This window comes from Chiloscyllium punctatum, chromosome 11, assembly GCF_047496795.1.
Source record: "Chiloscyllium punctatum isolate Juve2018m chromosome 11, sChiPun1.3, whole genome shotgun sequence".
Classification (NCBI taxonomy): Eukaryota; Metazoa; Chordata; class Chondrichthyes; order Orectolobiformes; family Hemiscylliidae; genus Chiloscyllium; species Chiloscyllium punctatum.
The window spans coordinates 11,074,064-11,091,540 of NC_092749.1; the positions used below are offsets into that span (position 1 = coordinate 11,074,064).

Below are 17,477 nucleotides of genomic sequence, written 5' to 3' on the forward strand. Positions count from 1 at the left end.
AATGACCTGCTCCTACTCCAATTTCCAATCTTTAGTTATCAGGTGATGCTGTTCTGCCAGGAGGAAATCCAGAAAAAGCTGTTGAATGATACATCCCTTCCTGACCTCTCCTGTATATTTCAAAGCGGGGTTCTGACACCACCAGTCTGTTCACTTCCAAGTATTACTGGTTTTCCCCCCTGGGCCACAAGGTCAGGAAATGGCTGTGAATAGGTCACAAAAGGTTGAATTAAAACACAGTGGAAACCTTAACGGCATTACTTACACAAAATTGTTCAGGCAGACAAGTATTTCTGGGTCTGGTTATTGCACCAAAAGATAGGAGTATCAAATGCATAGCAAGTACGGAATGAAAAGTTAGCTGCTGGCTTGAGATAATGTTAACATTTATCTTCTCATTTGCAGACCATATGAGGAGAGTGAACTCATTGATAAACCAAATCCCCAACGGTTACTATTCGAACCGAGCTGTTCCTGGTCCACCTGGTCCACCTGGTCCACCAGGTAGTGCTGGACAAGTCGGAGAAACAGGACCCCCAGGCCCACCAGGTTTCCCAGGATCCCCTGGTGATCAAGGCCGAGCTGGTGAAAGAGGTAAGAGGCACCTCGTTGGGAATTTGAAAATACATTTGCCAGACTTAAAGCTCCTTATAGATTTACAAACATGCATGTTATACAAGGAAGCAACTGGGCCCATCACACCTGATCTTGGAAAAAGCTATTCAGCTTAATTACCTCCCCAGTCTTAGTCCATACAGCTGTAGGTTACAGCTCTTAAGATGCATAGTCAATTGCTTTTTATATACAATGAGGGTTTTGATGCTGTATTCTTTCAAAATTAAAAATCACACAAGACCAGGCTATAGTCTGACAGATTTATTTGGAAGCACTAGCTTTCAGAGCACTGCTCCTTCATCAGTTGTGGAGTTGTGGTAGTTGTGGAGCAGGACGATAAGACACAGAATTTATAGCAAAAGAATGCAGTGTCATGCAACCAAATTGCTGTTAAGTCTTTCATCGTTTAGATTGGTGTGCAAGTTCATTAATATGTAAATCCCAGAAATTCTTTTAAGTTACATTCTTGAGATAACTTAAGGTTTTATATAAAAAAAGGTGACATCTCAGCTCAGACAATGCATTAAAGGTATAACCTCATCTATTCTTTCAAGACCTAGTTCCTGATACTTAACAGCCTCGACATAAGAATGTAAGAAATACAAGCAGGAGCGGACAATTTGGCCCATCAAACCTGTTCCATCATTCAGTACAATCTTCGCCTTCACCTTCACCTTCATTTTCCTGTCTGCTCCGCACATCCCTAGATTCCCAGGTAGACCCAGAAGTTGTCTATCTCTGCGTAAAGGATTTCTCTTCATCTCCCCTCTGGTCCTTATGCCACTCACTTTAAATCTGACCTCTGACCTCTGAAATGATGACCAAAACTATGCAGTAGTCTAGCTGCAACCGAAGGAGGTGTTTATAATATTCCAGCACAACCTCCTTTTAAAATCAATGATTCACTTAATGAGGAATATACCCCATCAGCGTTATTGACCTGACCTGATACCTTCAGAGGATATTGGAAATGCATTCCCTGGTCCACCTATTTCTCTCATTTCTCATTAATCACTTGTTGTGTATTCAAGTTTGCATTCCTGAAATATATTATCTCACATTTTGCTGGATTAGAGTTCCACTTTTTTCCTCTTCCCCTGACCGCTCCACTGATATATTCCCGCAGTTTTATTCCACAATATCAAACTACCTGGCCGATTTTTGTTTTAGCTGAAAAATTCTTAATTATGCCAATTATACTTAAGTCCGAATAGTTAGTATAACCCACAAAAAGCAGCACCGACTCTGAGCTCCGTGAAAATACATCGGCAAATATTTCCCAGTTACAAAAGCACCAGTCAATCTTTACCCTTCACTTCATGTTGCTGAGCCAATTTGGAACCCAGACTTGCCAACTTCCTGTGAATCCCACAGGTTTTTATTTTTGTGACCAATCTACCATGTGGGACCTTGTCAAAAGCTTTGCTAAATTGCCAGTAGACTGTCATTAACATGCCAAAATCTCATCAACATTCCTTGTTACCCTCTCAAAAGCTTCAATCAAGTTAGGCAGACATGACCTTCCCTTAACAAATCTATGCAAAATACTGATTGTTCATCCTGGACTTGTCACAGAATAGAATCCCTATGGTGTGGAAGCAGGCTATTCAGCTCATCAAGTCTGCACTGACCCTCCATAGAGTATCCCACCCAGACTCACAACCCCATCCCTGTAACCCTGCATTTCCCATGGCTAATCCACCTAACCTGCACCTCCCTGGACACTGTGGGCAATTCACCTAACCTGCACATCTTTTTGGACTGTGAGAGGAAACCGGAGCTCCCCAAGGAAACCCACACAGACACAGGGAGAATGTACAAACTTCACACAGGCATTTACCTGAGGCTGGAATCGAACCTGGGTCCCTGGCACTGTGAGGCAGCAGTGCTAACCACTGAGCCACCCCTTGCCAACTTGTTAAATGGTAATTAATATTTTGTCCATCACTGAGATTAGGCTAATTCATCTTTCATTTATCACTCCTGGATCAGAGGTATGGGCATGATTAACATGACACCAGAGGCCTCAGTACCTTATTGACTAATGGAGGGCCATATGGCTCATTCCCGCTTAAAACCAGTTATACTGGTACATTCATTCTCTAGACAAACAACAGTATTGGAAGTGGAGATAGTTGACCTGTTGTTGCTTACTTTTTAATTGCATTGTGAGTGAATCGTTTGAAGTTTCCTGTGTTTTAGCACACTCTCAATGGTATATCTTTTCCCCCCCTTGACTAACAGGAAGCCCTGGAGAGAAAGGTGAACAAGGCAGTTCAGGCATTGGGAAACCAGGACAACGTGGCTTACCTGGACCTCCAGGTATGTCGTTTTATGTACAGGTCGTTCTGCCATAAGGCGCGTTTCATTGACGCAAATTCGCTGTTACACGATTGACAAATTGGAGACACTGTTTCCAAAGAGCGAACTTTTAAAATGAGCATTGACTGTAATACGATTACGTTGCCAGCACTTTAAGCGTTGTTTCTAAAGCACAATTTTTCTATAATGTGGGGCTGCACAAGAGTGCAACCATCACGCTATAGAAGAACCACCTGTATGTTTGGGTTCCAACATGTAAATCGCATGATGAAAAAGGTTGTGAAATCCTCAAAGTTTTTACTGTTTTCATACAAATTGAAAGACAAACAAACAGAGTAAACCCCCTCCCCAGTGCCAGTATATCTTGGGTACCATTTTTAATTTGACTGGCTGTGCAATAAATTGGATGTCTATTAAATGCAGCATATTCTGATCCAAAATCAATTATTCCGAATGAGCTTTGGACAAATTCTCTCTGTCATCATCTTTGTGCCAAATTGTGGCCAGGCAGCTCTCATTTTCTCTGGAAGAGATATCAAAAGCTCCTTCCCAAACATGTGAACAATAAATCATAATTTATTCAAGGCAGAACCAAGTTGGCAGAACTTTGTTTGTTCTTTGTTTTGCCACAAGCTTGTTTTGTTGTCCCCATTTGCACGCAGCAGTGACTGGGAAATTGATTCTTAATTCCTGAAGACAATTGAGATTTGCAAATTCTAGAAGATGTCCCGTTTTTGCCTCCTTCCTTGATAGAATTCTACTACTGGCACAAGGACTCAGCCAGGGTGCAAAGTGCTGGTTCCTGATGAGCAGTAAATAGCAGAAAACTGAATTATATGATGTCCCAGGAGTACGAAAAGTTTCTTCTGTTGAGGAACACAAAATGTGCAGTGCACGTAGTTTGCAAAGTCCTCAGCAATAGAGGTTGAGTTGTTTGGTTACCCATGACTTGGCTCATTCCAACACAAACATTACATCAGCCACTCATGGGTCAGAGGGAAGCAAAGGTGCTACCTTGTTTTATTTATTTAAGGTGGGCTATCCCCTGAGGTAGCCAAAGTTCGTAATTTTAAAAAAAAGCAAAGCCGTGCATTTCTGTGTAGCCTCCTACCCACAGGCGAATGGTTCAATCGTTAAATAGGAGTCAAATGCTCATGGAAAATTTTTTAAAAATGAAGTGAGTAACGACCCATTTTTCATTTCAATTGTCAGAATTTTAATTTACAGTAGCAGGATAAAAGGGAGACCCCGTGAGGTTGGGAATGGGGGCGTTTAGTTTTGTGGCTTTGTTTACAACAAATGCGGAAACGTGCAGGCAACTGCTCTTGAATTACATGAAAACAGTCTAGACATGGGGAACAGCTGCCAGTAAGGTTTGGGGTTAGATATGAGTTTTCCAAGTTAATGAACGGAGAGAAGGGTAAAAGCACAAGTCATTTAAAACCGCTATTCTTGTAATGGACAGGTGTAAGAGATTTCATTCTCCCTTCCAAATTGATTTAAAGTGAGGTGAGAGCAAAGTGGCAAGGAATAATTTTTTTCACACAGTGAGGAATTAGGGTCTGGATTTGATTGGATTTATTATTGTCACATGTACCTCAGTGCAGTGAAAGGTTTTGTTCTGTGTGCAGTACAGCTGCATCATACCATACAAAAACACAAAGATCTTAGGGTGATTGAACTGACCGAAAGAAATGTGAGAGTAAGATCGGTAGTAGAGAGCTCACAAAGAGTCATAGAGTCATCCTGTGTCAGAGCTATCTTGAATCCATGTAAATGCGCGTCCTGGGAATGTGGTGGGGGCAGGCTGAATCGAGGCATTTATCAGGGTTTTGGATGATTATTCAGATAGAAATTGTGTGTAGTGCGTATAATCTGAACAAATAGAAATCTAGATAATTTACTAGTGCTAATTCGTCAGTGAAAATTGCCACAGGTGATTTCTTGATGCAAAAAGCCATTCATCGAACATCCGTTGGCCGAACATCCGGATTATAAAAATGAAAGAAGAAAGCTGGAATAACTCCACAGAGGCTGGCATCCTGTCACCAAGTCACTCTTTTATTTACACAGTCCTTGACCTAAGTACTGCTCCTTCAGAGCCAGCTCTCCAAGTGCCAGAATCTCAGACATTCCCCTTTATTTATTTTTTCTCCTGTTCTTTTTTTTCTTTCCCCCACACTACCGCCTAACTGCGGTAGTGCTTTTTTTTTTTCCCAGCATCCATGTGTGTGTGCAGGTGTGAGACACAGTAAAAGACACAAGGTGCACGAATCTTTATTCAATTTCCACCACCAGGAAGATAGGAAAACACCCGAGCAGCCAGTGACAAGCACTGCCCTTCACAAAAGGCAATGCTATGTGATCAAAACAGTGAAGGGGAGGGCAGGGATTAAATAAAAATAGAATTGGAGGGGGAAATAATGCACTCCACTCCCTGTGGCACCCACCTCTCCCTGAACAACTCCAGGGTATCGGACACCGCGTGCTCCTTTTCCAGAGACACCCGGGCTCTAACGTAACCACGGAAGAGGGGCAAGCAGTCGGCCCTAACGACCCCCTCCACGGCCCGTTGCCTGGACCTAAGACACTCCCCTTTAACCTGTCAGCCAGGACTCCCTGATTGGAGCAGATTAACAGCCCTAATCAGGGAACTCAAATTCTATGTAGTCCAGCTGGCAGAATTCATTGCAACGACTATGGAAACACAAAAGAAAAGAAAAAGGTGTGCAGGCTGGTCGCTGAACAATGGAAGCCCCCCCTCCCCCACCCTGCCCTGATGCAGGCACATGGGCCCAATGGCTTCAATCTGCACAGGAACAGTTCTGTAAAGCTATGAAATTAGTTGTCTTTTCAGTGAGGATAGAAGATGGTTTATTTCTGTAACCTGTGATGATAAGGGTATCCCTGATGCTGTAATTATTGCTCAATGGATGGATTATGGCTTTGATACAGGATATTGCATATCCTATCTGTGACCTGTAGATAAGTTCACAATCCATTGGAGGGACCTTGCGCTTCTATTTTAGAGAATGGCAGATTGAAGCGACACAGCAGCTGTGTGTGTGCTAATGTTAGTTTAGTGTATTTATGTGTGTTTGTGTGTGTACGTATATATTCACGTGGTGCTGGAAAACACGGCAGGTTAGGCAGCCTAAGGACCTGTGCCTAAAACATTGACTCTCCTGCTTTTCGGATTCTGCCTGACCTGCTGTGCTTTTCCAGCACTACACTTTTTGACTCTGACTCTCCAGCATCTGCAGTCTTCACTATATTCACAGTCCTGCCTGTGTGATTGTACATGCCTGCATGTTTGTGTTAAGAAGTGCACGGTACCCAATTCATAGTGCAGTGTCTAGCAGCAGACCCTCAGGGTTGAGTTTCATCTGGCTGTTTTGGACCAAGGTGAATGAGTCAGCAATTTTCTCAGAATGAGCTGGCGTGGTGGATTGTCAGCTGGTTCTTGTGCCCATGCCGTTTTGGATCAGGTTTCTTCAGGGTGTGCTGGGGTTGGGGAGGGGGGGGGGCAAACAATGGGTAGATGCCCCCACACAAATCTGAAGTAGATACTTGAACTAATAAAATGTCCAATAAGACCAACTGTGACTGATGCTTTCCAGTTGACATGCTGAAAACCCAGAGAATGACAGGAGTAGGAGTGCTCCATTATTGGAGTTAAGTAGCCATTTGATATAATAGAGTCACAGATCACACTTTTTACTTTAAAAGGATTGATCCATCAAAGGGCATTTCCAACGTGCAAACCTCAGGGGTAGCACCCATCTCAAAAGCTAGTCCTTTGTTGCTCGAAATCCTCCTCAACTTCCACAGCCATGTATCTCAGGCCAGCGATCTTGACCTTTTCACCAAGGTCAATTTGTGTAAAAAATGCTGAGTTGGGAATCAGAAATACTCCTCACACTGAGGTACTGACTCAAAGATGAAAGTCCAACTCAGTCTCCAGGCTGATCTACGTGGAAAGGTTGAGTTCGTTTTTTTTGGTGGGAGAAGGAGCAATGTTTCTGAAGAGGTGATAGAAAACAAAATGGATAGGAAATAAAATGTCTCCTATTGGAAAGATTTGTTAAACTTGAAAAGGTTCAGAGAGATTAACAAGGATGTTGCCACGGTTGGAAGGCTCGAGCTGTAGGGAGAGGCTAAATAAGCTGGGGCTGTTTTCCCTGGAGCGTCGAAGGCGTGACCTTATAGAGGTTTACAAAATCACGAGGGGCACGTACAGGGTAAATAGACAAGGTCTTTTCTTAGTGTAGGGGAGTCCAAAACTAGAGGGCACAGGTTCAGGGTGAAAGAGGAAAGATACAAATCGGTCATAAGGGGCAACATTTTTACTCAGAGGATGTTGCGTGAATGGAATGAGCTGCCAGGGGAAGTGGTGAAGGTTGGTACGATTACAACATTTCAAAAGCATCTGGATGGGTATATGAATAGGAATATGGGCCAAATGGGACTAGATTAGGTTAGGATATCTGGTCAGCATGGACGGGTTTGACCAAAGGGTCTGTTTCTGTGCTCTACATCTCTATGACTCTATAAACAGAAGGTCGATGGAAGGATTGTTCTAATCTCCAGAGGGTCAGAGGCTGAGGGGTGACCTTATAGAGGTCTAAAAGATCATGAGGAGCATGGATAGGGTGAATAGCCAAGGTCTTTTCCCTGTTGTGGGGGAGTCCAAAACTAGGGGATACAGGTTTAAGGTGAAAGAGGAAAGATTTAAAAGGGACTAAAGGGATAATGTTTTCATGCAGAGGGTGGTGTGTATATGGAATGAGCTGCCAGAGGAAGCAGTGGAGGCTGGTACAATTACAACATTTAAAAAGTGTCTGTATGGACATATGAATAGGAAGGGTTTAGAGGGATATGGGCCAAGTGCTGGAAGATAGGACTAGATTAATTCAGTCGATGTGGACAAGTTGGACCGACAGGCCTGTTTCCGTGCTGTACATCTCTATGACTCAATGACTCTCTGCGTTTAATCCTAGGCCCACCAGGACAATCAAGAACTGGTCCCACAGGTCCTCCAGGTCCAAGGGGACCAATTGGACCATCAGGTCGTCCAGGGCGATATGGGTCTCGGGGTCCAGCTGGTCCGCCTGGTTACTGTGATTCCTCGATGTGTGCAGGCATTCCCTACAATGGATATCCAGGTAGGTTGCAATCTTCAGAATTAGTGCAACAATTGTGACGGGTTTTTAAAGTCGGTAAGTGATTGACATCAGGCAATATTCTTTAAAACCTTTAAACACGGCTGATTTGGGTGAAATTATTTTTAACTGCTTTTATAACTATTCTATAAACAACCTTTTAAAAGAAATTTAACATGATTAATTAACTTGAATTAAACTGAGGCACTAAAATCTAATGAGCTTCTTATATAATTTGTAAACTAACCACTCGGTAGGCAAGTAAAGAGTTTACACCTCAGTAAACTGGAGAATGGTCAGTCGACCATTCTGTCCTGTACCTTGCAATGCATGAGACCTAACTGCACCCCAGGCAAGAGATTAAAGAGAACAAGAGAAGCATCCATTGCAGAGATTTATAAGGCTGTGACTTTTCTTTCTTTAAACTTATAGAGTGGCAGGAACATTTGCTAAATGATCCAGTGGCTGCTAATATAAATTTGACTATTATTTTTAAAAAGCATCTAAACTAGGAAGTAACAAAGTAACATAGTAGGTTACCACATGGTAGTGGTGAAATGTATTCTTGGTTAGTCATTGTGTTTAAGGAAGCTAATCCAAAATGATTGTCTCCTGGTAGAGAGGAGTGTTCAGTAAGGCGTATGACCTGCCTATCTGGGCTGTTAGTCATTGAGATTTGGTGAAGAGGTTATGGGAGCAGTGTCCATGAAGCTGGATGACCATGAGTGTAAGAGAAATCCACATGATCTCAGGAACATGAGTGGAAAGACCAAGTCAGGAGGAGGAGAATCAACCACAACCCACAGCACAGTCCCAGTTGCAATTCTTAGATTCTTGTAGCTGATACCCTGAAAACTTGAACAAAATACAAGCTGTCACCTTAGCTTTTGAGAAACAAATAGTGATCTGGGTAATTTCTGTCAATTACTAAAGGTACCCACCACTCCAGAGCACTTGACTATAATTTCACTTGGCAAAAGTTCCTAAACCTTTATAAATCACTACTTAGACCTCATTTGGAGTATAGTATTTAATTTTAGGCACCATTGTGTAGAAGAGATGTCATGGCTTTGGAAGGGGTGCAGAGGAGATTTACCCACATGGTTCCAGGGATGATAGTAAAGTGCAAACACTGGAGAAACTGTAATTGTTCTCCATCCAGATTCACGAGAGGTGCTTGAAATTGTGAGTGTGAAATTGAGGAAATAAGGCAAAACTGTTTCCTTTGCTGACAGGAAGAATTAGCACAGAGCATAAGTTTAGATATTTCCCCAAAGGAAAAGGAAGGAAATAAGGAAAGCTTGCTCTTTATGCAAAGAGTTGTTCTGACCTGGAAGGCACCACCTGAAGGTGGTGGAAGTGGATTCAATCATAATTTCCAAGGGAGAATTGGAAAAATGATTTGCAGGTCAACAGGGAAAGAGTGGGATACTTGACTGGCCCTATCAAAAAATCAGCACAGGCATGACAGCCCAAATGGTTTTTATTGTACTGTGTGATTCTGACATTTTGCTCAGTTGAATTGTCAACATCGAGGCTTAAGGGGTACAAGTAATAGGAGGCCATTCGGCCCCTTGAGCCTGCTGTATCATTCATTCAGATAATAGTTGATCTTCTAATTCAACTCCACCTTCATGCACTAATCCTACATCTTCGATTGCCTTAATATCCACAAATCTCTTGGCCTCTGACTTAAGCTCACCAACTGATTGAGCATCCCTAGGTTCCTCGGATAGAACCGTTTGAGTGAAGACATTTTTCCCCTTCCCAGTTCTAAATGGGCCACTCTTCATCTGTGATCATGATCCCTCGTGCTACCTTCCCCACCCAGGAGAAATATCTTCTCAGCTTCTAATTGGTTAACACCGTATGAATTTTGTATGTTTCAATAATAACTTCTAACTGTCAGACCTATTCTTCTCAATTTCTCTGAACAGCTGATTTCATCCCAGAAATCAGTCCTTCCGAGGATTCCTTCAGTATAAGGAGAGAAGAATTGTACACAACACCATGTATAATTTCACCACGACCCTATATTCTTGCAATAAGACCTTTCGCCTTGTACTCCCAACTGTGTGTTTGCTTTCCTAATTGTTTCCTGCCTGGATTAGTTCGTAGTTCTGGGTTTGCACCTGTGGCTCTTACAACTTCAGTCATTACAACTGCTGGCTAAACCCATGTGCAAAGATACAAAAAGCAAAGTTTGGGTGGAGTAATGTTTGCAAGCAGATGAAACTTGATTCAATAGCACATGATCAGATATCATCACATTACTATAGGGACAGGAGTAGGCCATTCAGCCCATTGAGCCTTCTCCACCATTCAATACAATCATGGCTGTTCAAACATTTATCCACTCCATCCCTATAACCCTGTATAGCACCATTATTCAGAAATCTATCAATCTCAAGATTAAACAAACTCAAAGGCAGCCCTCCAAAGCCATGAACTCCAAAGATCCACAATCCTCTGAGTTAAATACTTAGCTCTTATCTCCAACCTAAGTACTCCCTGCCCCCGCATTATCTGTAAATGGTGCTCCCGGGTTTTAGGCTTCCCAACCAGGGAAAATACCTTCCTTGCATTTATCCCTTTAAGTCAAGTTAAATTGCCATTGTCTTACCAGACTTCCTGCTCTCTCATTAGACAGAAATGACTAGTGGTGGTTTAATCTGAGGGTGACGATACCTCAGGTGAGGGGAGAGGTTGAGAAGGAGAGTCCTTCATGGTATCTGCAGCTGGTGTGGGACTGAAGCCAGGCATCACAAACCAACCATCCAGCCAACTGAGCTAAATCAGCCTCCATCTCTTTAATGTATATTAACAAACAATAGGCATAAGTCCAATCTCAAAGCTAAGAGAGAGGGAACCCGGAAAGGGAAACACCAATGCAGTGAGACCTGTCTGAGAGATACTGAAAACGACCCCACAGATTTTGGCTTATTGTCTGGCAAAAATGTCATTAGCTCAGATCCAAGGTAGACCAATGTCTTCAGAACATTGACAGGCCATTTGTTAACTAAAGCAGCAATAAAGTGTGATCATGAATGAAATTTTATTTTCTTTGCAAAGAAAGAAAAATAATATTTCAACAGTAAAATATTTTAAACTTCATTTTAAACTTCACTTTAAACAGCCTTGGTTGGCTTGAAGTATTTTACTAAAATATAAGTATTGTTAAACATAAATCTAGCCTCACATGTGGCTGTACTGATCGTTAAAAACTTATGAAAAATAAAAATTTTCCAAAGTTTCTCTTCTTTTGAGGAAGGAGATGGATCACCTGTTACTTTGGACAATTTAACTTGTATTGCATGTTTAAACAAAGATAATTACCTTTAAACCCAATATGACCTCAGTATTCCTTTTGATTTTTGGCCAGCAGAAGGCAAGGGAAAGTGTTGAGATTTTTAAGAAGTGCCATCTTCTTAAAATTAAATGCTTGAAAACTTTGTTCATGGAGAAATCTCTTGCACAGCAACAAATTGTATTAACACTGGTGTAATGACACATTCCTTCCCCTTTTTTGAACCATATTATTCCCCAAAGTTACCCAATTGAAAAATTGCACAAAAAGGTTTGCTTGAAGAAGTATACCTTTACTATACCTTCTCAATTTTTACAACGTTAAGATGAGCACATATAGAGCAGTCTGTAGCTAAACACAAAAACATTTGTTTCAATGAAGTATTTCTTAAAGAAAGCCATATGTATAACTCAGAAGAATTCAGCATATAAACCTCCTCTATTAGCTGGAGGGTGTAAAACCAGATTTTAATCCATCAGTGTAACTTCTTGCATTGATTACTGTAAGCAGAATATTCCCCTTAGACCCTATCCCATATCAAGAACTTTATTCTTCTTGTGGGATTTTACTGGTTATCTGGATATTTCTTGGAAACTAAAGCCTGGAAGCATTCCTTGCAAAAATAACATCATTGTCCCTTTTCAGCGGGTAAACTATTATATCTTTGTAGCTGCCTAGGTCTATTGCTTGGATAGCAATGTGGGACCAGGTTAATTGTAAAGAGTGATCCAGAAGGCACTGCACATCTTTGTAAGGCATCCTGCAAATCTATCCTTAAATATATCCAATGCATATACTGGATTAGTGGTGCTGGAAGAGCACAGCAGTTCAGGCAGCATCCAACGAGCAGCGAAATCAACGTTTCGCTGCTCGTTGGATGCTGCCTGAACTGCTGTGCTCTTCCAGCACCACTAATCCAGTATTTGGTTTTCAGCATCTGCAGTCATTGTTTTTACCATATCCAATGCATATCCTACCTGCCAGCTGCATTACTGCTCTTGTCTTTCAATTCTCTATCACGGTTATGAACCAATACATTCAAATTATTGGTAATTGTACCAGTTTTCTTGCGACTGACTTGGCTCACATCTCAAAATTTTGAATTTTCGTCAAACTTTCAGAAACCAGGATCAAATAGTCCCAGTAAAGTTTATGCAGCCTAACAAGTGAATTGAAAGTAGCCAGTTGAAATGAATCCTCTTCCAACCAACTCAGTATTTGTAGCGTAGCCTTATCTCCATCAGTTCCCCTTCAGCCATCAACCTCATTGTGCAGTTTCTAATCACCCATCAAATCCATACCTACGACTTGTTTTTACTCACCAATCGAATGTCCAGAGCTTCTCCTCCCTCAAAAACCCAATGTGAGCTTTCCATTCCTCTCCAAATCTCTGAGTGAAGGCTCCCCTTCCCTTCTGTTACATGGCTATTAATCCCTGAGTGATCCATTATATATGTGACCTCCTAACTCAGCACTGCAGCATCTCAGGTCAAATTGTTGCTGGAACTAAGCTCTGCTCGAATCACATAGAAAGCTGGCTCTGAATAAAAGGAACAAACAAATTGTTGCAATTATAAAAGAGCTTTGCAGCTACTGACTGATCCCTAAATAGAGGCATTATGTTTGTAACCAATCTTATAAAAATAACCATATTTTAACAAAAATTAACAAAGTATAAAACTCTCAATCTGATTATAAAATAACCTAAAGGAACTAAAAAAAATGTTAATATTTAGCTATAACTTAAGACCGTAAAATCCAATTTATTTTATAATTTCGGGCAAAAAAAAGTAATGTTTTTGCCTGTTGTCAATAGTTCAAATATACTGCTTTAAATAGCAATTGCAATTAAAGTATTGACAAAGCGAACTTTAATATTCTTAGTGCTCTGATTCTAGTGACCTTGCGTTCTACCCCGATTTGTATTGATGGAAGACAAGCTGTTTGTTTGAAAGTAGCTGTTATGTCACAAGACTGACTAGAATTTAGCACCAACCAGAACGTCAAAAAATCTGGGCAGCCCAGATATGTTAACAGTCTAATTATTGCGATGTTATGTGTTTGATTTTTGTTCTGAGTAATTAAAAACAAAACAGAAATAGCTCATTTATTCTCCACTGCGGAAAAAAAACAAAAATATATATAGCAATTTTTCCCAAAACTAACAACATTCTTAACCTGTTTCAGGTTCCGGATAAATTTTACTAGGTTGCCCATGATGTTCACAAAAACCGAAAAGCCCTGTTTCTGAAATATTTGTTCCCGAGCTTAATAAGAAATGAGCCTTTTTGGAAAATTCACCAGGAGTTGATTTAACGAACTCTGTTGACCATCAGTTCTTCGTAAGGAGACAGAAAGACACACCTACTAAACTAAGAGAGTTTGCAGTTTCTATATATGAAACAGACGACAGATGCCTGTCCTTTTAAGGCTGTTTCATCGTGAAGCAAAAAAAAATGTCTCACTCACGAACAAGGCTTAAACTTACTACTAACCTTGTGGAGATACACCATTTTACAAACTACAGCTACAAAACAAAACACAGACTTTTTAGCCTGGAATGTTCAAATTACTTTGTCGTATTGTTTCTGTAAATAACTAATTGCGGCACCGCAAAGGTTCGAACTGAATTACAACCCACACCAGCTGTAACATCTAGTAAACCGGCTTCTGCGTTTGGGCCTGCTGCTTGCTACTTGCTTTAGATAGGAACCGCCCATCTGAAACTGTACTAGAACACTGAGAATACCCAACAAATGTCAATAGAAAAAGTAGAGTTAAAACCAGTCTCAGCCGCAAGATGGGTGACGGCAAATTGGCAGTCTGTTCTATGCCCTGGCTGAATTTCTTATCCAACGGAATGGAAAATTAGGCAGGGTGTAAAACTGGCTTAAAAATTCACTATTATCCATCTTGTGCTGTTGGAAGAGACTGACTTCAACCCCAAAACATTTCAGTGGTGGGACATTAGGAAAAATGATTTCTATTTCAGGCTTCTTGAACTTCACAATGCAAATTATTTCTTTCGGAAGTATTGATCAGCTAGAAAGAACATAGGTTTTGTGCAATCATGCATGATTGGCAGAAGGAATACCATGTGGCATAACTGTTGTGGCATTCCACCTGGACAGAAGCTTGTAGTACAGGAGCAGCACCACAAATTTTGAGCATTCACAGTCACAAGTAAGCATGGGTTGGAATTTCAGCTCTGCCTTTGACCTGTGCTCCCTCTGCCAGCATTTGATTAGTGAATTCGAAACTTAAGTTTTAGCAGTGCACCCACCATTGCTTTTCACTTTGTTTCCCCTCTATCTTGCGTTTCTATGTTTGCTGACCCTTATTTTTGTCTGCTCTTTCCATTTTACTATTGTGGTCTTTAGTTAAAACTGTAATCGCCATTGAATGATTCTCTTTCATGTTATTGTTTTGAAGTTAATGGGTAATTTTTAACAGCCATGGGCAGTTCAAATCGTAGTGTTCTGTATTAGTAATGATCAAGCTGAGAAACATTTTGACATTCGGCTCAGCAACTTTGTTAAAGCAGCCCCTTACTACAACAGCACAGCATGATTTCAACTGCCCTGTCACTACATAGTGTTGATTATATATTCTGTGCAATTATTGCTTCTTTTGTTCCAACAAAAAAAATCTCTTCTTGTTTTTATAAATATTAATAATGATTGAAAAGAAAGCAATTTTACCCACCCCACTACTTTGTTAGAAAATAGTATAATTGAGCAAAAGCCTCATTTCCAAATGAATGTGCCTACAAATATATATATGTAAAATGTATATGTTATAAGAATTTAACTTGCCTATGACATGTCAAATGCATGTCTAAACAAGAGCATTGGTGATTGCCAAATATAGTGTTTGTTATATTAGACCCATATTTCCAACCAGGACCATACGAGCCGCAACCTTATCGACCAGAAACCCATGTTGTACCCATAGAAAGGGAAGAGGAAGAAGACCAAATTGAAACTGAAATTCAGTCGGCTGGATTTAGCCGAGCCTATTCATGAGGAACGACCATCATTTATCCAATACCAAAAACAGAGGAGGGCATGGAGTGGTTTTATATGAACTAAACTTTCAATCTTTCTTTTGTTGCGACATTCACATCTGCAGATCATCTCTGTGCTTTTAAATTTGAGCAAACCTGTGTTAGTTTGACTTGTAACCACTTAATTTTGGTGTTGGCTATGACCAGTAAAATATAACTTTATTCTCATTGCAACCACAGCACAAGGATGCTCCTTTTCAACTCACATTTCTTTTAATGTTACTCAACAAATAATGAGAGCTCTTCCTTATCTATACCTCTTGTAACTGTAATGGTGCACTGGGGAATAGCAAAAGTCAGAAACTTCCAATTGCAAAGAGTTGGGATATCATACAGGGAGACAACTGTCCCATCCCAGCCCTGTGCCCTGTACAAACTGCATTTACATCTTTGCAAGAAATGCTAAGCAGCAATAACATTTCTTAACATTGGCAATCAAGCTAATTTTTTACCCTGCCCCCTTCCCTACGAATGTTTGAAAGCCAGGACTCTTGCACATGTGACTGATGCAAAATGAACCTAACGCCTGTGTAATCTCAATCTGTCACTTTCCACTGTTGTGTATATGCTTCTATGTAGTAACTCACCTGTTCTGATGGTCTCAACCTGCAGAGATTGGTTTTAACTGTGCCTCTGTTCACTTTATTTACACTGCGCTAAAAAAAACCCCAAAACATCCTATAATCAATATTTTTTTTCAAAATAGAAAAAAAACCAAAAAAAATGCCCACATTGGTCCACACCATAGACAGTCTCCTACCCTTCCTTCCAATGGCACTCAATACTCACCCTTCACAATGGTTACTCTGCAACTTTATCCCAAGTTAGCATTTCAAATGCTACTTAAATACGACAAGCTTGTCTACTACATTCCAATTATATAGTTTATCTGTATTTTCAGTTATAATCCTATTAGGAATATGTTACTTTATCTTACAAGTGTATCAGCTGGTTAAATCAAGAATTAGGTGCAACACACTCTTAAAACAAATACTGCTTAAAATCATTGTACCTATCAATACAGTACTTAACACTGCTTATAACTTTTTTTTTACATTAAAACTTTAAATATAAATGTGCTGGTTCTCAGCAGATCTGTTACAAAGGGTGGTGGAAATGCATGTCTGTGATGTATATTTAGTATGGAACCTTTACCAGAATATAGTGTTTTCAGAAACTCGAATGCAGTTGGAATCTGTTTGCAAGACTATGGATATAGAATTGCTGCTTCATATTTGTAACTGCAGATTGTGAATTTCACAGCCTAAATTTCCTATTTATTTCTGAAATGAAAGAGGCATTTTTCAATAAAACTACTGAAATTAAACCAAACTCTCTGTCTTCATTTAGCCAATGACATTTTTATTTTACTTAGAGTGATACCAGGAATGATGTGTTTCAGCTATATCTACAGCCTAGAGAGAGAAAAAAAAGAGTAAGTGAATGATACGATGGAGGTGTTCAACATTACAGTGACTAAATAAGGAGAAAATATTTTCACTGATAAGAGTGGTAGAAGAACCTCAGGCAACATTTGATGCTCACAAATCATAAAATCTCTGCAGTGCAGACACAGGCCAATTGGCCAAACTTGTCCACACCGACCCTCTGAAGAGTCTCCACCCAGACCCATTCCCCTACCTCTATTACTTTACATTTCCCCGGAATAATGCTCCTAAGCTACATATCCCAGAACACTATGGGCAATTTCCCTTCGACAGTTCACCTAATCTGCACAACTTTGGACTGTGGGAGGAAACCCATGCAGACATGGGGAGAATGTGCAAACTCCATACAGACAGTCACCTGAGGCTGGGATTGAACCTGGGTCCCTGGCACTGTGAGGCAGCAATGCTAACGACTCGTCCACCGTGCTGCAGGTTGTTATGATACAGAATGGAACAGAGAAAGAGCTGGGCAGTGGAACTAATTGAATAGCTTATACTAAGAGCTAACGCTGGAATGAGATTGAGTTCAAATACAGAAATAGCTGGAAAAGCTCAGC

The 17,477-nt window shown here is 40.6% G+C and overlaps 1 protein-coding gene across 1 annotated transcript in view; it reads left to right on the plus strand.

Moving 5' to 3' along the window:
* Positions 1 to 16,804, plus strand: part of col12a1a (collagen, type XII, alpha 1a) — a 267,414-nt gene extending 250,610 nt beyond the window's left edge. Inside the window, exons 62-65 of the mRNA XM_072580290.1 lie at positions 406 to 594; positions 2,860 to 2,937; positions 7,938 to 8,102; positions 15,292 to 16,804. Of these exons, the coding sequence (XP_072436391.1) occupies positions 406 to 594; positions 2,860 to 2,937; positions 7,938 to 8,102; positions 15,292 to 15,431 (572 nt within the window). The 3' untranslated portion in view covers positions 15,432 to 16,804. The remainder of the gene's footprint in view (positions 1 to 405; positions 595 to 2,859; positions 2,938 to 7,937; positions 8,103 to 15,291) is intronic.
* The last annotated feature ends 673 nt before the right edge of the window (positions 16,805 to 17,477 follow it).